General features: G+C 41.9%; 1 protein-coding gene across 1 annotated transcript in view; it reads right to left on the bottom strand.

Annotated features, from left to right (window-relative positions):
- Nucleotides 1-23,375, bottom strand: part of C2H12orf40 (chromosome 2 C12orf40 homolog) — a 62,481-nt gene extending 39,106 nt beyond the window's left edge. Inside the window, exons 1-4 of the mRNA XM_038741084.1 lie at nt 23,321-23,375; nt 8,431-8,470; nt 5,169-5,307; nt 497-623 (exon numbers count right to left, since the gene is read on the bottom strand). Of these exons, the coding sequence (XP_038597012.1) occupies nt 497-623; nt 5,169-5,307; nt 8,431-8,470; nt 23,321-23,343 (329 nt within the window). The 5' untranslated portion in view covers nt 23,344-23,375. The remainder of the gene's footprint in view (nt 1-496; nt 624-5,168; nt 5,308-8,430; nt 8,471-23,320) is intronic.
- Nucleotides 23,376-23,860: the final 485 nt, after the last annotated feature.

The following is a 23,860-nucleotide window of genomic DNA, read 5'->3' as shown; positions in this document are numbered from 1 at the left end:
AAGAGGAAGTGCAAGACTGCAAAGAGAAAGAGAGATCAGGTCTGGAGGTGTAGATTTGGGAATCTTCTGCATAAAGGTGGTAGCTGAAGCCATGTGGGTGAATGAGTTCTCCAAGGGAATAGGTGTAGATGGAGAATAAAAGGAATTGTCTCATCGTTTGCCTCACTCAATGATAGTTACCGGACTCCAGTTGCCACACTGTCTGCTTCCAACAGACTGTCAAATAGATGAGGGAACTATGTCCCTAGGTTTTCTGTGATTTATGTTTTGCAAGAGCTTTCTCAGCATGTTATAAGAAAACAGAATTCTGAAACTGTGGTGGCAGAAAACCTAATCCAGATTCGTCAGGGGTTAGCATGGTGGAAGGAAATGTCAAAGCAGAATTACTGCTTACGAGCCTCTTCCCCGACAAAAAGTGGAGTTTCTAGTAACCAATTTCTCTCTTTCTAAAATTTCAATTCTGACAGTGCTAAAACAAACAGTAGTTAAAAATTACCTCCACTGCATGTCATCAAGGCATAATTTAGATGGCGGGAAACAAGGTGACATTGGAAGTTCTACATTGTATCTTCTTAGGGGCATTTTTGAGCCTTTATTCAAATTCACATGCATTGGTACTGTAACTAAAAAAAAAAAACAAAACAAACACATGCACACATAAAAACAGGATTCTAGTTGTTAATAAGAATGCAAAGCACCTTGTAAATATTTACTTGATTGACTTTCCAGCCTCTTTTTTTTTGTTATTTCTGCTTCTCTGACAGAAGTTTACTAAGATAACCTCTTGATTGTTATGGTAAAGGTGGAGTAACACAGCTCTAACAAGCAGCCGAGTTGACCTGACTGAGTTTCACTTCCTCCTCTATCTTCTGATACAGATACTCTGAGCTCAGTTTTCCCATTTGCTCCTTCTGTAAGAAGAGCAGACTCCCTCCACCCAACAGTGCTCTTATTCATTCGTTCAATTCAATAGTTTTTACTGAGTGCTTACTGCTTACTTCCTTCCTCTCCCCCTCGTCTCCCTCTCCATCCCCCATCCTACCTCCTTCCCTTCCCCACAGCACCTGTATATATGTATATATGTTTGTACATATTTATTACTCTATTTATTTATTTATTTTACCTGTACATATCTATTCTATTTATTTTATTTTGTTAGTATGTTTGGTTTTGTTCTCTGTCTCCCCGTTTTAGACTGTGAGCCCACTGTTGGGTAGGGACTGTCTCTATATGTTGCCAACTTGTACTTCCCAAGCGGCTTAATACATTGCTCTGCACACAGTAAGCGCTCAATAAATACGATTGATTGATTGATTGATTGATTGCAAAGCACAGTTCTAAGCAAGTGAATTAAACATCTCCATCAATCAAAAATTTCCAGCTGGTCAAAAGTAGTACTAATTATTAAGCACTTTGTGCAGGGCCCTGTACTAAACACTGTAAAGTACTCTCTCTCTCCTGCATAAATCTCTAAAATCAAGCTTCACAGAGTTGTATTCCTAGGGAGCACAATTACTATGGTGTAAGGACATGGCAGTTTGGGGGAACCCCAGAACTTTCAGGAGCTTGGGAAAGCTTTGAACAATCCTGCTCTGGAATGCAGTGCCCTCCAAGAGGATCTGGATAATAAAATAAAACATAATAATTATGGCACTTGTTAAGCACATACTATGTACCAAGCACTGTTCTAAGTGCTGAGTAGGCACAAGTCAATCAGGTTGGACACAGCCCCTGTCCCATATGGCACACATGCTCCTAATCCCCACTTTACAGGTGAGGTAAATGAGGCCCCGATAAATTAAGTGACTTGTCCAAGGTCACACAGCAGACATGTGGAGGAGCTGGGGTTAGAACTCAGGTCCTTTTGACTCCCAGCCTCATAAACTCCTTGAAGGCATGAGTACTTAGAACACTGCTCTGCAGACAGTAGGTCTTCAGTACTGATGACGATGATTAAAAAGGTGATTTGGTTTGAAGCGGACACAGCTCCATATCATTGATAATAAAAATGATAATAATAATAATTACTGTGCTTGGTAAGCACTTACTATGTGCCAAGCACTGTTCTAAGCACTGGGGTAGTCCCTGTCCCACTCTGGGATCACACTCTTAATCCCTATTTTTTACAGACAAGGTAACTGAGGCACAGAGAAGTTAAGTGACTTGCTCAAGGTCACACAGCAGACGAGTGTGGGGGGGTCAGGATTAGAACCTATGACCTTTGGACTCCCAGGCCCGGGCTCTATATTCACAGATCCCCTAACTAGGAGACCTGAGGCACTTTCTAGAGTCCCAATTGTGATCCTCTCCCCCAACATAAGGATCCAAAGTACTCTGATTTCAGTTTGCCACTCAGAACCCTGGGACAGAGACTGGTATTAGACCCTCTGGAAAGTTCCCGATGCCCTAAGAGTACCTAAATCAGAAGCCTCCCTACCAGAGAAGATATCCCTTGAATGTCTACAGCATAGATCATGTGGCCCAATCTGGTAGTCCTAAATCATTCGTACAATAAGGGTATCTCAAACCTCCATAGGACTCACAGTCTTCATCTAGGAAAGTGGCTCAGAGACCTCTAGTTGTGGGGGTTGTTCAATGATGATGATGATGATGGCATTTGTAAAGCGCTTACTATATGTGAAGCACTGTTCTAAGCGCTGGGGGGGATACAAGGTGATCAGGTTGGGGCTCACAGTCTTCATTTTACAGATGAGGTAACTGAGGCACAGAGAAGTTAAGTGACTTGCCCAAAGTCACACAGCTGACAAGTGGTAGAGTCGGGATTAGAACCCATGACCTCTGGCTCTTTCCACTGAGCCATGCTGCTTCTCAATATGAAATGGTGGCTGTTTCACACTTCACTGGGCCTCTCATAAGAAACCCATCCAACCTTTCTCTTGTTGAGGTAAGTAAAGTTCTGAAGTAGAGAAAAGAAATACAATCCATCCCATCCTCTTCCCCCTGCCCCAGACCTCCATGGTATCCATGGCTTTTGGCTTTCCTGTCCTCCCTCCCCCAACCCAAAACTCAGTCACCTGCCAACCTGGCAACCTCACATCATTCTCTCCTTCTATTCTAAATGTCCTCCTTTTAACATATTTATTTTTTAATACTGTAGCAGGGCTGTGGGGTCTCATCAAGGACCCTCCTGCCACCATTGCCCCTGCTGCTTCTGTGGCTGGAGGTTCCACCTTCCAGGGCTGCAAAGCCAGTGGGGGCAGGGATTGGACAGAGGTTGGAAAGGGAGGAAGTCAGGGAGGAAAGTGACAACAAAGGGCAAATCACTTAAATAAGCTCTGGAAACATTCAGTAGAAGTATCCTGACCTTTGTGGAGATACAGGTCTCGATCACTAATCTCGGGCCTAGGCAGAGCAACAGGTGGCCAAAACTCAACCCAACTACATATTTACTATTCTATTTATTTTACTGTGTTAATATGTTTTGTTTTGTTGTCTGTCTCCCCCTTCTAGACTGTGAACCCGTTGTTGGGTAGGGACCGTTTCTATACGTTGCCAATTAGTACTTCCCAAGCGCTTAGTACAGTGCTCTGCACACAGTAAGTGCTCAATTAAAAAAAAATAAATACAAAAATATTTTTTGGACTAGCTAAGCATCTGGACAGCTTCTACCTCAAACATTTAAGATGATACCATTATTTTAGGCATGAGTACTACAGGATAAAAACATGCCATGATATGACCAATGCATAAATATAACCTGGATTATCTGGCAACTTATTCCAGCCATGAAGTTTTTTTTTTTGATTACTTTAGGTACATAAATTTCTTCCCACTACATCTTCCACACATGCCACTCTTTCCCCAGCCACCCCTGTTTCCAACAACTTTCCTGCTTCGCCTTCCGCACTCTGAACTCACATCCACAACCTGTCTATGCAGTCTATTGCCTTTTTTTCTATTTTAATTGCAATTTTAGCAGCAGCTGCTGCTCCCACACATCCCCTTTTCCCAATTTACAGCCCTGTCTATCCCACCTCCTCCTGGGGCCAAAGTCTCAAGACAGGGCAGAAGCTGGAAAGGAACAGTTCTTTCTCAGGCTCCAACAATGCCACCCCTGGACCTTCTCATTTCCTAGCTTGTGAGCTCCAATTACTCCGGCTCCAGCTAAGGATGTGAGGACACAGATGCACCAGAGCAGAAAAGTTGGAAAGGACAGGTGGCAACAGCCTAGGGCTGAACTCCTCCTATGCCCCTCTGATACCAGTCTGATACCAGTTCGTCCTACTCTCCTTTCAAGTGACTTTAGCAGGTATGGATAGTTGGGGCTGCAAGCTGGGAAGAGGATGGAGGTAATAAGATGGAACTACCAGGAAGGTTCAAACCAAAGTTAAAAAAATAAGAAACACCCCAGTAGTATCATGGGGTACAGCTGAACTGTTTTTTTCTGGACCAAAAAAATAGGATTTAGAACATGACCTTGGTTTTGAAATCAAAGACTTCCTATGGAGCATTATGAAATGAAATTAATGCTTTAATGTTAACATTTTCTTCCCTTCAACCAATTTAAATTTTTCTGGTTAGAAATTTAGAAGACAACACTGACTTATAGAATACAAATAAGCCCTGTTTAATCAATCAATCAATCAATCAATCGTATTTATTGAGCGCTTACTATGTGCAGAGCACTGTACTAAGTGCTTGGGAAGTACAAATTGGCAACACATAGAGACAGTCCCTACCCAACAGTGGGCTCACAGTCTAAAAGGGGGAGACAGAGAACAGAACCAAACATACCAACAGAATAAAATAAATAGGATAGAAATGTACAAGTAAAATAAATAAATAAATAAATAAATAGAGTAATAAATATGTACAACCATATATACATATATACAGGTGCTGTGGGGAAGGGAAGGAGGTAAGATGGGGGGATGGAGAGGGGGACATTTACTTGTTTAAACCAAGTAACCAAGACAACCAACATGTATCCATGTATCCTACTCCAATGTGTGTACACTCTACTTAAAAGTAGAAAAATTACATAAAAATACTTATGGTCAAAATTATATACCAAACGAAAGGGAATAAAGAAATGTAATCCAGTCAATTATATAGAAAAATATACAACTTAAAATATTTTTGAACTCTATATCTCTTAGAGTTACTTCCAGTCAAGTTCAAGTAATAGTAAAGCAATTAAAACTCACCAGGCTTTTCCTTCTTGGTAGATATCTGATTTACAACATACATGTTCAAGAGATCTAAACTTACTGAAGAATGTTTGGCAGGTGATGAAATCTCCATTGATTTTGCTTTAGATTGCAGCCTTTTCTTTTCAAAATATTCCTATGATATTTGAAAAAAGGAAAAATAACTTTGCCAATACTTTCAATCTGTTAAAAAGAGTTGATGCAGTTGTGATTGGGAGAAGAACCTGGCAGATGGGGCCGAGGTTGACAGAGAGGGACCGAATCTAATTCCCAGCTGTGCATTCTCTCCCAGTGCTTAGTACAATGCTTTGCACACAATAAGCGCTTAATAATTACTATTCTACTACTACTACTACATCGGTAGTGCACTAATGCAGTCATTTCAGGCATCGTTTTTTTGCTCTCAATTCTGCAATCTTTTTGAAAGTTTTAACTCTACTGTCATCCATTTCCTTACGTGCTAGATTCTAAGGTCCATGAGGGCAAGAATCATGTCTACGTAAATCTATTACCCTCTCCCAAGTGCTTTTACAAGTGCTTTGCACAAAATAAGTGCTCAATAAATATTCTTAATTGATTACATACTCTGTCCAGCAAATAAACTGTGCTTGTTTGTGATCCTACTTAGCCAAAAATTAACTTATGTGTCTGTGTTAAGGTCTATCAATTATTCCTCCAGGAGGCCTTCCCAAACTAAGCTCCCCTTTTCCTCAGCTCCCTCTCCCCTCCCCATCACCCTGACTCACTCCCTTTGCTCTATTCCCCCTCCCCACCCCACAGCACTTGTGTATGTATGACATATCTGTAATTCTATTTATTTATATTAATGTCTGTTTACTTGTTTTGATGTGTAAATATCTATAATTTTATTTATTTATATTGATGCTTGTTTACTTGTTTTGATGTCTGTCTCCGCCCTTCTACACTGTGAACCTGTTGTGGGCAGGGATCATCTCTCTTTGTTGCTGAACTCTACTTTCCAAGTGCTTAGTACAGTGCTCTGCACACAGTAAGCACCCAATAAATACAACTGAATGAATGAAAGTGGGGGGTGAATGAAGGGAGCATGTCAAGGTGATGCAGAAGAGGGAGGAAGAAGAGGAAAGGAGGGCTTAATCAGGGAAGGCCTCTTGGAGGAGATGTGCCTTCAACAAGCTTTGAAGGGGAGAGAGAGCAATTGTCTGTCGGATATGAGGAGGGAGGGCAATTCAGGCCAGAGGCAGGACATGGGTGAGAGGTCAGCAGTGAGATAGAAGAGAGTGAGGTACAGTAAGAAGGTTAGCATTTGAGGAGCCATGTCTGCAAACTGGGTTGGAGTAGGAGAGTAGTGATGTGAGGTAGGAGGGGGCAAGGTGATTGAGTGCTTTAAAGCCAATGATGAGGAGTTTTTGTTTGATGCGGAGGTGGACGGGCAACCACTTAAGTTTCTTGAGGAGTGACGAAACGTCCCGAACATTTCTGTAGAAAAATGATCTGGGCAGCAGAGTGAAGTATGGACTGGAATGAGGAGAGACAGGAGGCAGGGAAATCAGCAAGGATGTTGATAAAGTAATGAATTACATAGCAGGATGCTCCGTAGGCTTTAGTTTGGTCTGAACAGTGATGCCATATTTGAGACACACACTGCTTGTCCATCTTTCAGAGCACATGCAGACTTCCTTGATTCACGTGTCTACCTCTTTGTCTTGCTTTGCCTAGCTTCTAGGTAGCATAATTTAGTATAGCATTCATTTTGTGTAGCTTTGAATAATTGTATTTATAGTTAGGTCTTGCAATAAGTAGACTCAATCTGTGTCAGGCTGAGTCCATCCCACATTTCTGGTTCTGAATTGAAATTCATAATCATCTACATGTCTTCAAATGCCTGTTCGGCAGTACAGGCCCCATTAGAGGTTCAGGCCATCAGAATAGAGGAAAAACCAATAGCTGAGTTATAGCTGCCACAAGTCTAACATACATTTTAATCTCGCTCTCAACGCCCACCTCCCCAGCCTAGTACATGCAAATTTAAGTCCCGCAAAATATTCCAATAGTTCTCACATCCCCTTTCATTCATTCATTCACTCACTCATTCATTCATTCAATCAATCATATTTATTGAGTGCTTACTGTGTGCAGAGCACTGTACTAAGCACATTGGAAGTGCTATAGTTAGGTCTTGCTAAGCTCAGGATAATAAGTAGCCTCAATCTGTGTCAGGCAGAGTCCATCCCACATTTCTGGTTCTGAATTGAAATTCATAATCATCTACATGTCTTCCTACATGTGCACATTGGAAGTACAAGTCAGCAACATATAGAGATGGTCCCTACCCAACAACGGGCTCACTTTCACATTCCAGCTTTATGATCTTCCTACACATTCAATCGTATTTATTGAGCTCTTACTGTGTGCAGAGCACTGTACCAAGTGCTTAAAAATGATGGTATTTGTTAAGTGCTTACTATGTGCCAAGCACTGTTCTAAGCACTGGGGGAGATACAAGGTTATCAGGTTGTCTCAGATGGGGCTCACGGTCTTAATCTTCATTTTACAGATGAGGTAACTGAGGCACAGAGAAGTTAAGTGACTTGCTCAAAGTCACACAGCTGATAAGTGGCAGAGCTGGTATTTGAACCTACGACCCTTTACTCCCAAGCCTGGCATCTTTCCACTAAGCCATGCTGCTTCTGTTAGTGTATATATATATATATATATATATATATATATATATATATATATATATATTTGATACAGTGGTCAGTGATAGTGATAGTCAGTGACAGTGCTCAGGAGTGTGAAAAAACGAGAGAAGGTAAAATCTTTCACAGGAATAATATCCAAATTTAACTTTAAAATGTTATCAAATTGTCATATTATATCCCAAAACATGCCCTACTATATAACCACGTATACTATGTAACCATGTAACAGAAAAGCAGCATGGCTTAGTGGAAAGAGCCTGGACTTGGGAGTCAGAAGTCATGGGTTCTAATCCTGCTCTGCCACTTATCAGTTGTGTCACTTTGGTCAAGTTACTTAACTTCTTTGTGCCTCAGTTACCTCATCTGGAAAATGGGGATTAAGATTGTGAGCCCTACATGGGACAAACTGATTACCTTGTATCTACCCTAGTGCTTAGAACAGTGCTTGGCATATAGTAAGTGCTTAACAAATATCAACATTATTATTATTATTATGTAAAGAGCCCTTGAGAAAAACTTCATAGATGTAATTTAAAAACTGAAATAATTATAAAATTATATTGTATTTCCTTTACCTTCTGCTTTCTCTTTTCCTGTTTAAACATAATCCTGGTCCTGAAGGAGAAAAAAAATAAGATATATCTAATGTGAACATACACTTGGATTAAATAATGTTTATGCTGAAAGAGTTTTTCTGACATTAAATACATCTACAAAAACAGATTATGCAAATGTTTGAAAAAAGGCAGGAAATAAGGTCATAAAAGACTGGGAAATACCATTATAGGCTAAGCATGAATTATACCCATTAAGAAGCCATTTAAGAAAAGAAATATCATACCCTACACCCTGGAAATATATTTTATTTATTGTTTATTATAGCATCTATTAAGCATTTACTAACTTTACAAAATACTTCACTAAGTGCTAGGATCAGACACCGTCCTGGTGAATGGAGAAGTTATAGATTTTCCATAAGCAACTAAAATCTAGGGATTAAGAGGTCTTGAAGCCACAATCAAGATAGCAGACTAATTTATAAATATGACTGATAAAGAAGGCACGCTAATAGAAAGAGGAGTTCAAAAGTGCACCGGGCGGTCAGAGTCAGTCTGCTGCAAGATGCTTTACAAAGAAATGAAGGCTCCTGAAGAACACAAGGCTAGTGTCTACCAAAACTGGAAAATTTCTTCACCAGAGTTGCAAAAAAACTATGATTGCAGTCAGCAGAAAAAGCTTCCACTTCTAAAGAGTATTTATTGGGTGCTTACTCTTTGCAGAGTACCTTACTAAGAGCTTGGGAGATGACAACAGAGCTAGTAGAAATGAACCCTGGCTTCCTGCACAGACTTATAACAGTATTACAACCCCTCATGTATTTACAATTGTATTGTGTTGCTTTGCATTGCTTTAATAAAGTTTAGCAATAGTTTAGTGGCATTTATCATTACAGTATATGGAATGCAAAGGGATTTCACATTACTTTCCACAGATTCTGGGACAGATTTTGCTGTATGGCATATGTCTCCGGAAAAACATATCCACATGAAAAATTCATTCATTCATTTAATCATATTTATTGAGCGCTTACTGTGTGCAGAGCACTGTACTAAGCGCTTGGGAAGTACAAGTCGGCAACATATAGAGACGTTCCCTACCCAACAACGGGCTTGCAGCCTAGGAGGGGGAGACAGACAACAAAACAAAACATGTAGACAGGTGTCAAAATCGTCAGAATAAATAGAATTATAGCTATATGCACATCATTAACAAAATGAATAGAGTAGTAAATATGTATAAGTAAAATAAATAGGGTAATAAATCTGTACAAATATACACAGGTGTTGTGGGGAGGGGAAGGAGGTAGGACGGGGGGATGGGGAGGAGGAGAGGAAAAGGGGGCTCAGTCTGGGATCAATGCTTACTATGAGTCGAGCACTGTTCAAAGTGGTGGAGAAAATACAAATTAATCAGGCTCCACATAGGGCTTAAGCAGGAGGAAGGAACAATATATTTTAATGCCTTTCTCCCCCGCTGGACTGTAAGTTCCTGGTGGACAGCAGGTACCAACTCTGCTGTAGTGTCTTCTCCCAAGTGCTTAGTACAGTGTTCTGCACACAGTAAGCATTCAATGAATATCATTAATTTATTAATTGATTGATACGGAGAATGCAATTCTCCCCTCCACTTCTGGGGAAACCAGGTTGTGAGGTGCAAAATTAACTGACGGAATTTAAAAAAAAATGTAAATATGTGACTACAACAGTCCAAGAATATTGGGCCTTGGAAAAGTCAATTTCAAAATGCTGAATAATCTAAATCAAGTAATCTCTAGGGCCAAACCCTAACGTCTTTGACTGTGAAAAATGGCTGGAGAGCATTAGTGTGCAACGAAGTGTGCAACGAAGTAAGATTTAAGATAAATACATCAGCTATGCAGGCTACATGTGGCCTCCTGTTAGGTCCTATTCAGCCCCCTGCGGCAGGGAAGCAGAAGAGACACATAATAGACTGCCTCATTCTTCCCTCTACCTCATCATCATCATCATCAATCGTATTTATTGAGCGCTTACTGTGTGCAGAGCACTGTACTAAGGGCTTGGAAAGTACAAATTGGTAACATATAGAGACAGTCCCTACCCAACAGTGGGCTCACAGTCTAAAATGGAGTGGGGGGGGGGGTGTCTAAAAGGGGGAAGTTCTACCTGAAGTTCAGCTCCTTGCTTCAGGCTGAAGACACCACCTTTTTTTTCATGGTATTTGTTAAGCACTTACAATGTGCCAGGTACCGTACTTAATGCTGGAATAGATACAAGATAATCTGATGGAGCATAATCCATTTCCCACATGGGGCTCACAGTCTTAATCCCCATTGTACAGATGAGGAACCTGAGGCACGGAGACGTGAAGTGACTTGCCCAAAGTCGCACAACAGACAAATGACTGAGCTGGGAGTAGAGCCCAGGTCCTCTGACTCACAGGCCCGGGATCTTCCCATAAGGCCCCGCTGCTTCCCCCGTTGCCATGGCTACTGCTGACAGAGGTTAATTCTGCCTGGAACAAGGATTCCAGTTACCAACATTAGTATGGTTGGGGCATCTCCATTGGATATGGCTACCGTTAATGCGACCAATTATCCAAGAAGATGTACCTGGTGCTTTTGTGTGTGTGTTTTTGGTGTATATGTACAGATGTATGTATTTGAGTGTGTCTGAGAGTGAATTGGTGTGACCCTGGGTAAGTCACAGCACTTCCCTGTACTTCATTTACCTCATCTGAAAAACGGGGATTAAGACTGTGAGCCCCATGTGGGATAGGGACTGTGGCCAACCCAACTTGCTTGTATCTGCTTCGGTACTTAAAATAGTGCCTGGCACATAGTAAGCTCAGTGGGCTTTGGAGTCAGAGGTCATGGGTTCAAATCCCGGCTCCACCAATTGTCAGCTGTGTGATTTTGGGCAAGTCACTTAACTTCTCTGTGCCTCAGTTCCCTCATCTGGAAAATGGGGATTAAGACTGTGAGCCCCACGTGGGACAACCTGATCACCTTGTATCCCCCCAGTGCTTAGAACAGTGCTTTGCACATAGTAAGCGCTTAACAAATACCATCATTATTATTTATTCATTCAATTGTATTTATTAAGTGCTTACTGTGTGCAGAGCACTTTACTAAGCGCTTGGGAAGTACAAGTTGGCAACATATAGTGATGGTCCCTACCCAACAGCGGGCTCACAGTCTAGAAGGGGGAGACAGACAACAAAAAAAAACATATTAACAAAATATAATAAATAGAACAGTAAATATGCACAAGTAAAATAAATAGAGTAATAAATATGTACAAACATATATACAGGTGCTGTTGGCAGAGGAAGGAGGTAAGGCCGGGGGGATGGGGTTAGAGAAGCAGAGTGGCTCAGTGGAAAGAGCCCGGGCTTTGGAGTCAGAGGTCGTGGGTTCAAATCCCGGCTCCGCCAACTGTCAGCTGTGTGACTTTGGGCAAGTCACTTAACTTCTCTGGGCCTCAGTTCCCTCATCTGTAAAATGGGGATGAAGACTGTGAGCTCCCAGTGGGACAACCTGATCACCTTGTAACCCCCCAGTGCTTAGAACAGTGCTTTGCACATTGTAAGCGCTTAATAAATGCTATTCTTATTATTATTATGGGGAGAGGGAGGTGGGGGAGAGGAAAGAGGGGGCTCAGTCTGATATATTATTATATATATTATTTGGAAAATAATATATTATTATTATAGTAATAGTTGTAGTCATTTGTGTCTGTGATGAAAGTACACCAGAGCTTAGAACAGTGCTTGGCACATAGTAAGCACTTAACAAATACCATCATTATTATAGTTGTATCTGTAAAAATGTATTTATATATAGCTGCCCACATCTCTCTGACTCTTCTATGTATTGGTGTCCCTCTGGCTTCGAACCATTGTACCTGCCCATGTAGAATCCCCTCCCATTAATACTATACCTACATGGGGTGGATACCAATGCTACATGTGTTATGCTGGACGTGCGGTGTTATGCAATGACATCATACGTGCTGTTTTGCAGAAATAGGCCCAAAGTCACGTGAACCTAGAGAGGATCCCTAACCACCTCCCCCCATACACCCACATTTGCTCTCCCAAGTTCCACTATATACCAGCAGAGTTTCCAAGCTGCAGGTATGCAAGGGCTGAGGCAGAAAGAAGTTGGAACTTACAATGAAATCACCAGACATAAATCTGATGCCACGCCAGAACTGGCCAACACTCAGGCCAGCTGAAAGCTGGACTATTTAGTATGAAATCAGACAAATAGCCATGTTACATCTGCCCAAAATCATCGTAGTTCTATTCACATTTTCAATATATTGTACCTGTTCAGGTCAAATAAACAGTCATTTGCTAACTTCGATAGACTGACTAACCCCTGATGTGAGGTAAGTAGGAAAGGATTCTTATTTCACTGATGCAAGGGTACCTTCTGGAAGAATGTGCTTGGGTGCATATTTGGGCAAAATTCATTCATGAGGCTTATTAGCTGATTATGACTTTTGCTCTATTTTGCTGTTATTCAGTATTGTTTAGGAGTCTTGTGCAAATTCTAAGGAAGATACTCATTCTGTTTCTTATTTACTTAGGGCTTATTTGCTAAGATTGGAATATAATGGATAATATAATAAAATCTGGAGTGCATAGTGTACATTCGAACAAATGGTGTATTTATTTTATAAAGAGAATGGTATAATTCCTTGAAATTCTGATATGACAAAATGAAATTTGTATTTGAAGTAACAGAACATACTGGGCATATGCACTACAAAAAAATACCATGCATATTTATGGCTTTGTTGTTATTTCATTCTAAACACAATCCATGTTTATGCAATTTGGAATGAAGAAGACTGTTCCACAATGTCACTGAAACAAAAATAATATTTTACTAAGACTGGTACAGTAAAAATGGGCTTTATATATGTTGCAAAGCTATTTTAAATTCAGCAGCTAAAATCACTTCCTAGAAAACTTTGTCCCTGGAAATAAGAGACAGTGTTAGGCGAACGTGCTGCTATTCTTTTTTTTCCTCTGGAGTTGTAAAGAAAGATATATAGAAAAATCACCTAAAAATATTTCATATTAATAGAAAACTGTTATGAGTGTGAACCTTTGCCAAAAGGAGATTGAAATACCACTGACCTGTAATATTTACTTTGAGTGAAAATATAAATATATTAAATTGAAGAATTAAATATCAAAAAGCACCATGAATATCTAACTTTTTCTTAACTGCATCGCTCCAGTCAAAAACAATTGGCCCCATTAAGCCAGAAGCTGAAGTGCACTAAATCGAATCTTTATATGAAAAATAGAAATAGAATGAGGGGGCATAGGGGTGAAATAAAAAAGGGAAGAATCTGGAGAGAAAAAGATAAGTTTATGAACAAGGTAGAAAAGTCAGCTGTAGTTAGCTTCACACTGAGGCACTAACAAAATACCTCAACCTAACAGCAGCATTAGTTGGCAGACTTATTAAGATTCATGACAGAGACTAGCCTAGAAAAAGTGTCTCACACTGCCCCTTACCCAAGCCCCCGTGAAAAGAGAGCTAGAAAGGTTTAAATTTGAACATGTTAAGTGACACAAATTTGTGAACTGTAGACAAATCAACTTATTTTTGTAAAATAAAAGAGTGAAGTAGTTCTAAAAGCTATTATAAATTTTCTCCTCTCAATATCCCTAGCACCTAGTTAAATTTTATAACATGATAATTGTCTGCTATTTTAAAAATCCATGATAGTGCCCTTTGATAAAATTTACCAACTAGAATACGAAATTTTGATTCACTGATGTTTCAAATGAATTTATTGAACTGTTCCAAGTACAATATGAAAACAAACTTGTCTCTGGCATTTTTCACCCCAAACTTCCAGTAGGGATGGTAAGTTGAAATAGAGGCAAAATAACTTTTTTAAAACTTAAGAATACCATGAAGTTATTAACAACTAAATTCTAAAATAAATCTTCATATGTTAAAAGTTGCTATTACTTACTGTCTTTGACAGAAGAGCAGCGAAAGGAGAAAAGTCTTATGTTTGAATGTTCACCATCTTTCATACAACTCTATTATATTGTACTCTCCCAAGTACTCGGTACAGTGTTCTGCACAAAGTAAGCACTCTATAAAGCACTTACTGTTTGGCATAGTGGATAGAGCACAGGCTGGGGAGTCAGAAGGTCCTGGGTTCTAATCCCAGTTCTGCCACTTGTATGCTGTGAGACCTTGGGTAGGTCACTTCACTTCTCTGTGCCTCGCTTACCTCATCTGTAAAATGGGGATTGAGACTATGAGCCCCATATGGTAATAGGGACTGTGTTTGACCTTATTTGCCTGTATCCAACCAGTGCTTAGTACAGTGTCTGGCATATTGTAAGAGCTTAACAGATACCATTATTATTATTAATTATCAATAATAAATACAACTGATTTGGTTTATAATCAAAGTTACTCTATACTCAGTTCTGCCATAGCACAGGCTTTCCCTACAAGGCTAGAATGTTGTCAGGGAATTAGGGAACATTGGACCCACATTCCAAGTCTGAGTAGAATAAATAAATTGCATACATGCATGTAAACTCCTATGTAAAAGCACTCAACTTTGGAAGGTGAGTATTTGTAACCTGCAGGATTTTCTCTTCCTCTCCCATACCTCCCTCACACAGACCCTCCCCAGCTCAGAGGAAGTTGGAAGAGTTACTTTTGAGGAAGTTGTGGGTTCCAGAAAAGTTCCAGGTCCCAAACCACTCTCGCCCTTCAGGTTTTTCCCTCATATCAGCATAGGGCTAGTAGTAATTCTCCCACAGACTCCCCCACTTTAAAGCAACCCCTTTTGGTCAGGGCCACCACCACTTAATTTGAGATATAGTCTGTCCAAAGCACAAGTATGTACTGACCGTGCGCTTTCTAACGGAGTGTGTCCACACACATAAGTGCCCCACTTCTTTGCATATTTTTTGCAGTGCAAAAAGAAGGAAAGAAGCTATTATGAAGGGAATTAAGTATAGCAATAAAGGGTGCATGAGAAGAAAAGGGGGAGAAGAGAAAGGTAAGAGGGCATTTGAGAGGGGTAGAAGAGTAAGGTAAGAGGGCATTTGAGACTGCTCTCTTACTTCTATAGCACTTTCCAAGTGAAACTCCCCATCCTTAACCTGAGTTTCTCAGCATTACAACCCCTCCTCTCTTCCTACCCTGGAGCATACACATTTCAAAGAAGAAACTTCTCTTCGACATTACTGTGGTCTCACTTCCCCTCTTCCTACCACCCTGGCATGCACAACTAATCACTGCTTTCACTAATAATAATAATAATAATTTTGGTATTTGTTAAGCTCTTACTATGTGCCAGGCACTGTACTAAGCAGAGGGGTGGATACAAGCAAATCGGGTTGGACACAGTCCCGGTCCCATGTGGGGCTCATGGCCTCAATCCCCGTTTTACAGATGAGGGAAATGTGGCCCAGGGAAGTGAAGTGACTTGCCCAAGGTCACACAGCAGACATGTGGCAGTGCCAGGTTAAGAACCCAGGCTCATGTTGTATCCACTACACCCTGACAATATATTGTACCAAAAAAAAAAAAGTAATTCCTCCTTAAATCAGCTGTACAAGTTCAAATCTGGAAGAGGAGCCTGCAAATGGAATGGAGTGGGAATAATTTAAGATTTAGGAGGAGAACCAGGACCTTACCAAGTCAGAAAGTGTTCTAAGGTGAAGAGAGTGGCCCACAGTTCTCAAGGGCACTCCTCCAAGAGGTTGCGGTAGATGAAGTCAGAGTAGAGCCCACTGGAGTTTTCTAAGGGAAGTCAGTGAAGACCTTAGAGAGTGCGATATCATGAAGGGAAGGAAGCAAAAATCTGACTGTGGTGGGACCAGAAAGTTGAAGGGCCGGCAATAAGTGATACAACCCTTTGAAAGCGTTTGGAGAAGAAGAAGGGAAGGGAGATGGGGGTGGTGACTGGAGTGGGCTGTGGGCTCCAGAGAGGGGTTTTTTAAGACCAGAGGAGGTTGAAGTGTGGTAAGGCAAAGGGAAAGGAGAGAAAGAGGTTGAATCTCCCACATATTCAATTCCAAGTCACGATGGCTGTACAGCAGGAGGGGGCAGGTAAGATGAAATGGCATATAATAATAATAATAATGGCATTTACATATGTAGGGGAATACCTGTTGAAGCTATGCCATCAGTGTTGAAGAGTCAGAGGTCATAGGTTCTAAAATCCCAGCTCCCCCACATGTCTGCTGTGTGACCTTGGGCAAGTCACTTAACTTCCCTGAGACTCAGTTACCTCATCTGTAAAATGGGGATTAAGACTGTGAACCCCACATGGGACAACGTGATCACCTTGTATCCCCCCCCCCCAGCACTTAGAAGAGTGCTTTGCACAAAGTAAGCGCTTAACAAATGCCATCATTATTATTATCTAAAAGCTTCCTAAAATGTGGTGGATAGGCTAAGCAGAAATCCTGAAACTATCTGGCTGGTGCAGGTAACAAAAATTGCAACAGCTACCTGTAAATGGCCTTCTATGTTATGGCACTGCAGCATAGCATCACCACTATCCCGCAGTCCTTTTCTCTATAGGTGGATTTTGTATGCAAAATTTTTGCACGCACTTTTGAAATGTGCCCTATCTCTGCCAATTCACTTTCATTTTTTGATCAGTTCATTATACAACACTAGCCTTCTAGTACTAGTTCCTGGGAGGCGGGCAATGGGATGTGGGAGATGCACAGGAGTCCATAGAAACTGTGGAAAAAACTTCAAAATCACGGTGAGGAGGAAAACGGTGAGCCAAACTTAAAGAGGATGGAGACGGAGAGAGGACTGCAAGTCTCCAGGGAGAACTGACACATTCATTTCACTTTCAGTGAAGTAAAAGTTAGGTACCTCATTATGGAATCTCTCTTACTCAATATAAATAAATTCATGTAACTAGATTCTTGGTAACTTTGGTGAAGATAGGGTATCCAGCATTATTTAGGAATCGATTCCTATTGACCCTATGAAAAAATTGGTTCCGACTTAAGCTTTGAGCCAATATAGAGCTTTCAAAATCCAACTGAATCCTAAAAGTTCTCAGATTTAGGATACCCCATCTTCAACAAAGTTACTGAAAATCTAGCTACATTAATTTATTTTTTATTGAGAGAGAATTTCCTGTACAAGCCAATTGCTCACAACAGGTTCTCAAAAAATACTGCTGATGGTGTTGGCAGGAAAACGAAAGAGCAAAGGGTGGGATAAAAGAGGAATTGATGCTGGGGAAGTAACCTCTCCCACTTTTTTTCTGACCTATACTCCCCCCACCTTATCCCAACTATCCTTCTCTCCCCCAGTCTTCTTGTCTAGACTGTAATCTCCTTAAGGGCAAGAATCATTGTACTCTATTTTTTTTTCTTTTTCTTGATGGCTTTTATTAAGCGCTTACTATGTGCAAAGCACTGTTCTAAGCGCTGGGGAAGTTACACGGCGATCAGGTTGTCCCTCAGGGGGCTCACAGTCTTAATCCCCATTTTACAGATGAGGTAATTGAGGCACAGAGAAGTGAAGTGACTTGCCCAAAGTCACACAGCTGACAATTGGCAGAGCCGGGATTTGAACCCATGACCTCTGACTCCAAAGCCCGGGCTCTTTCCACTGAGCCACGCTGCGTCTCTATTGTACTCTCCCAAGAACCTAGTACAGAATTCTGCATTGTAAGCACTAAAAACACACAATTTGTTGAGTATCTTATCCTTCCCACCTCTCTATATCCTTCATCTCACCTCCTGGTCTCTGCCTTTCTTCTCCTATCTTTCTTATAATAATAATAATAATTTATGGTATTTGTTAAGCGCTTACTAAGTATGAGGTACTGTACTAAGCAGTGGAGTGGATACAAGCAAATCCGGTTGGACACAGTCCCTATCCCATGTGAGGCTCACAGTCTCAATTTCCATTTTAGAGATGAACTGAAGCACAGAGAAGTTAAGTGACTTGCCCAAGGTCACATAGCAAACAAGTGGCAGAGTCGGATTAGAACCCAGGACCTTCAGACCCCCAGGCCTATCCACTACACCATGCTGCTTCTTATCCTCATGTACACTCAACTTGGAAAGACATCTGGCATCATTAGAGAGGCAGCATGGCTTAGTGGAAAGAGCATGGGTTTGGGAATCAGAGGACATGGATTCTAATCCTTGCTCTGCCACTTGTCTGTTTTGTGACCTTGGGTAAGTCAGTTCACTTCTCTGGGCCTCAGTTACCTCATCTTTAAAATGGGGATTAAGACTGTGAGCCCCACTTGGGACACTTGATTACCTTGTTTCTAGCTCAGAGCTTAGAACAGTGCTTGGCACATAGTAAGCACTTAACAAATAGCATAATTATTAATATTATTATTATTAGGTGAGGAGTCTAAGCAAGGATCACCAAGTATGCTGGAAACTGGAAAAAGAAACTGGAAAAAAAACTCTGAAGATTGGGGAGACTATTTAAAAACGCAGCCACCAACATGTTTTGATGTCCCTAGTCACACAAAACTTTCTTCAAGAAACACTCATCTAGATGTGGAAAACTTTCACTTCAGAAAGTAATGTTCATAAGACTCTGAATCTTCCAAAGGAATCAAATAAACATCATTTGTATCATTCTAACATTTTTCTCCAATAATTGTTTATGCTAAAATTGTATTTGACATTTACAATCCTTATTTAATGCTATTTACTAATGTATTGATTTATTTGTTTCATTATTTAATCCATACGGATATATTTCCCTTGGAAAATCGTGTATATTTCCACTTAGCTTCATTTGTATTTTCGAATGATTAGTACCAAGAACTGTTCACAGGATTGATTTGTTATAAAAATATATAATAGAAACATTTCTCCAAATGACAACCAAAGCTAGAGAAGCAGTGTGGCTCAGTGGAAAGAGAGCGGGCTTGGGAGTCAGAGGTCATGGGTTCTAATTCTGACTCCGCCACTTGTCAGCTGTGTGACTTTGGGCAAGTCACTTGACTTCTCTGGGCCTCAGTTCCCTCATCTGTAAAATGGGGATGAAGACTGTGAGCCCCACGTGGGACAACCTGATTACCTTGTAACCCCCCAGCGCTTAGAACAGTGCTTAGCGCATAGTAAGCACTTAACAAATACTGACATTATTATTATTATTTTACCTATTACATCTACACATGTACTGCCTTTCTGAAATTCCAGTGTAGATTAAACATGTCAAATAAGGTGCCCCATCAGTCTTTAAATTCAGATAGTGATAATTGGAGAATCAATTTAAGATGGGTGTTAAGTGTTAAGTACTAATTAAGTGCCCCTAAGCAAAATTAATTAATTCATTCAATCGTATTTATTGAGCACTTACTGTCTGCAAAGTGCTGTTCTAAGCTCTTGGGAGAGAAGCAGCACGGCTTAGTGGATAGAGCATGAGTCTGAGTTAGAAGGACCTGAGTTCTAATCCAGATCCCACCACATATCTGCAGTGTGACCTTGGGCTAGTCAGTTAACTTCTCTGTGCCTCAATTAATAATAATAATAATAATGATGATGGTATTACCTCATCTGTAAAATGGGGATAAGAATGTAAGTCCTATGTGGGACAGGAACTGTGAGCAACCTGTGCTTGGCATATAGTAAGTGCTTTAGTACCATTATTATTATTAATTGTACTTTTAAGCACTTACGATGTGCCAGGCACTGTTAGTACTGGAGTGGATACAAGCTAATTGGGTTGGACACATTCCGTGTCCCACATAGGGCTCACAGTTTTAATTCCCATTTTATTCATTCAGTTGTATTTATTGAGTGCTTACTGTGTGCAGAGTACTGTACTGAGAGCTGGGAAAGTACAATACAGCAATAAAGAGAAGCAATCCCTGCCCACAGTGGGCTCACAATCTACAAGATAATTGTGGTATTTGTTAAGCGCTTACTATGTGCCAGATATTGTACTGACCACTGGAGAGGATACAAGATAATCGGTTTGGGCCCAGTCCCTGTCCCACACAGGGCTCCCAATCTTGATCTCCATTTTACAGATGAGGTATCTGAGGCCCAGAGAAGTGAAATGACTTGCTCAAGGTCACACAGCAGACAGGTGGCAGAGCTGGGATTAGAAACCATGACCTTCTGACTCCCAGGCCGTTGCTCTATCCACTATGCCATGCTTCTTCACGGGTTTTAAAGACGAGGGAACTGAGGAACAGAGAAGTGATTTACACAGCAGAAAAGTGGAAGGGCCGGAATTGGAACCCATGACCTTCTGACATATATCTATAATTATATTTATTTTGATGGTATTGACACCTGTCTACTTGTTTTGTTTTGTTGTCTGTCTCCCCCCTTCTAGTTTGTGAGCCCGTTGTTGGGTAGGGACTGTCTCTGTTGCCAAATTGTACTTTCCAAGCACTTAGTACAGTGCTCTGCCCACAGTAAGCCCTCAATAAATACGATTGAATGAATGAATGACTTCCAGGCCCATGCTCTATCCATTCATTCATTCATTCAATCGTATTTATTGAGCGCTTACTGTGTGTAGAGCACTGTACTAAGCGCTTGGGAAGTACAAGTTGGCAACATATAGAGATGGTCCCTACCCAACAGCGGGCTCACAGTCTATCCACTACACCATGCTACCTCTAGTATTATTACTAGTAATATTATTACGACATAACGCTACACAGACACATCCCTTGCCCTCAATGGGCTTACAGTCTCGTGGTGAAAACAACCACCATCTGATTGAGTCTATCCACTACACCATGCTACCTCTAATCAATCAATCAATCAATCACATTTATTGAGCACTGTGTGCAGAGCACTGTACTAAGCGCTTGGGAAGTACAAGTTGGCAACATACAGAGACAGTCCCTACCCAACAGTGCTTGTCAGTGCTAGGTTCAGTGCTTGGTCCCCTTCTGTTCTCAATCTACACGCACTCCCTTGGTGACCTCATTCGCTCCCACGGCTTCAACTATCACCTCTACGCTGATGACACCCAGATCTACATCTCTGCCCCTGCTCTCTCCGCCTCACTCCAGGCTCACATCTCCTCCTGCCTTCAGGACATCTCCACCTGGATGTCCGCCCGCCACCTAAAGCTCAACATGTCGAAGACTGAACTCCTTGTCTTCCCTCCCAAACCTTGCCCTCTCCCTGACTTTCCCATCTCTGTTGAAGGCACTACCATCCTTCCCGTCTCACAAGCCCGCAACCTTGGTGTCATCCTCGACTCCGCTCTCTCATTCACCCCTCACATCCAAGCCGTCACCAAATCCTGCCGGTCTCAGCTCCGCAACATTGCCAAGATCCGCCCTTTCCTCTCCATCCAACCACTATCCTGCTCATTCAAGCTCTCATCCTATCCCGTCTGGACTACTGCGTCAGCCTTCTCTCTGATCTCCCATCCTCGTGTCTCTCTCCACTTCAATCCATACTTTATGCTGCTGCCCGGATTATCTTTGTCCAGAAACGCTCAGGGCATATTACTCCCCTCCTCAAAAATCTCCAGTGGCTACCAATCAATCTGTGCATCAGGCAGAAACTCCTCACCCTGGGCTTCAAGGCTCTCCATCACCTCGCCCCCTCCTACCTCACCTCCCTTCTCTCCTTCTACTGCCCAGCCCGCAACCTCCGCTCCTCCACCGCTAATCTCCTCACTGTACCTCGTTCTCACCTGTCCCGCCGTCGACCCCTGGCCCACGTCCTCCCCCGGGCCTGGAATGCCCTCCCTCTGCCCATCCGCCAAGCTAGCTCTCTTCCTCCCTTCAAGGCCCTACTGAGAGCTCACCTCCTCCAGGAGGCTTTCCCAGACTGAGCCCCTTCCTTCCTCTCCCCCTCGTCCCCCTCTCCATTCCCCCCCTTCTTACCTCCTTCCCTTCCCCACAGCACCTATATATATGTATATATGTTTGTACATATTTATTACTCTATTTATTTTTTTATTTTACTTGTACATATCTATTCGATTTATTTTATTTTGTTAGTATGTTTGGTTTTGTTCTCCGTCTCCCCCTTTTAGACTGTGAGCCCAATGTTGGGTAGGGACTGTCTCTATATGCTGCCAATTTGTACTTCCCAAGCGCTTAGTACAGGGCTCTGCACATAGTAAGCGCTCAATAAATACGATTGATGATGATGAACAGTGGGCTCACAGTCTAATAGGGAGAGACAGAGAACAAAAACCAACATGCCAACAAAATAAAATAAATAGAATAGATATGTACAAGTAAAATAAATAAATAAATAAATAAATAGAGTAATAAATATGCACAAACATATATACATATATACAGGTAGTGTTATCACTATTAATATTACTATTACTATTATTTTATTATTATTTGTTTATTTATTACTAATTATTTATTACATTATTACTGTTGATATTATAGTGTTATTACTATTAATATTATTATGACATAACGCTACGCAGACACATCCCTCGCCCTCAATGGGCTTCCAGTCTCGTGGTGAAAACAACCGCCATCTGTCTGAGTCTATCCACTACACCATGCTACCTCTAGTAGTATTACTATTAAAATTATTACGACATAACGCTACACAGACACATCCCTCGCCCTCAATGGGCTTCCAGTCTCGTGGTGAAAACAACCACCATCTGACTGAGTCTTTTCTATTTTAAAAGATGGGGGTGAGTTTACCCAGGCCGCCCTGTCCACGGGCCCACGGGTCCGGGGGCCGGGCCGGGCGATGCTCGGCTCCACCGACCGCCACCCCCGCTCTGCCAGGCGGGGAGGCCTGAGGAGAGGGCAAGGCTTCTCAGGGCTGCCCAGGCTAGAAGGACCAACTTGTACTTCCCAAGCGCTTAGTACAGTGCCCAGCACACAGTAAGTGCTCAATAAATATGACTGATTGATTGATTGACTGGCTTGTTTCCTGCGAGCCCAACCTCACACTCACCGGGACCCTCCGACCCAATTCATCTCCTCAGAGCCCACGGCCGCAATGGGCGCCAAGGCCCCGCGCCAAGCATCGCCTCGGCTCCTCAGGGCTGCCCGGGCTAGAAGGACCGACTTGTACTTCCCAAGCGCTTAGTACAGTGCCCAGCACACAGTAAGTGCTCAATAAATAGGATTGATTGATTGATTGACTGGCTTGTTTCCTGCGAGCCCAACCTCACACTCACCGGGACCCTCCGACCCAATTCATCTCCTCAGAGCCCAAGGCCGCAATGGGCGCCAAGGCCCCGCGCCAAGCATCGCCTCGGCTCCTCAGGGCTGCCCAGGCTAGAAGGACCGACTTGTACTTCCCAAGCGCTTAGTACAGTGCCCAGCACACAGTAAGTGTTCAATAAATACGATTGATTGATTGATTGATTGACTAGCTTGTTTCCTGCGAGCCCAACCTCACACTCACCGGGACCCTCCGACCCAATTCATCTCCTCAGAGCCCACGGCCGCAATGGGCGCCAAGGCCCCGCGCCAAGCATCGCCTCGGCTC

This window comes from Tachyglossus aculeatus, chromosome 2 (genome assembly GCF_015852505.1).
Source record: "Tachyglossus aculeatus isolate mTacAcu1 chromosome 2, mTacAcu1.pri, whole genome shotgun sequence".
NCBI classification, from domain to species: Eukaryota; Metazoa; Chordata; class Mammalia; order Monotremata; family Tachyglossidae; genus Tachyglossus; species Tachyglossus aculeatus.
This window is presented reverse-complemented; position numbering and strand designations above follow the sequence as displayed.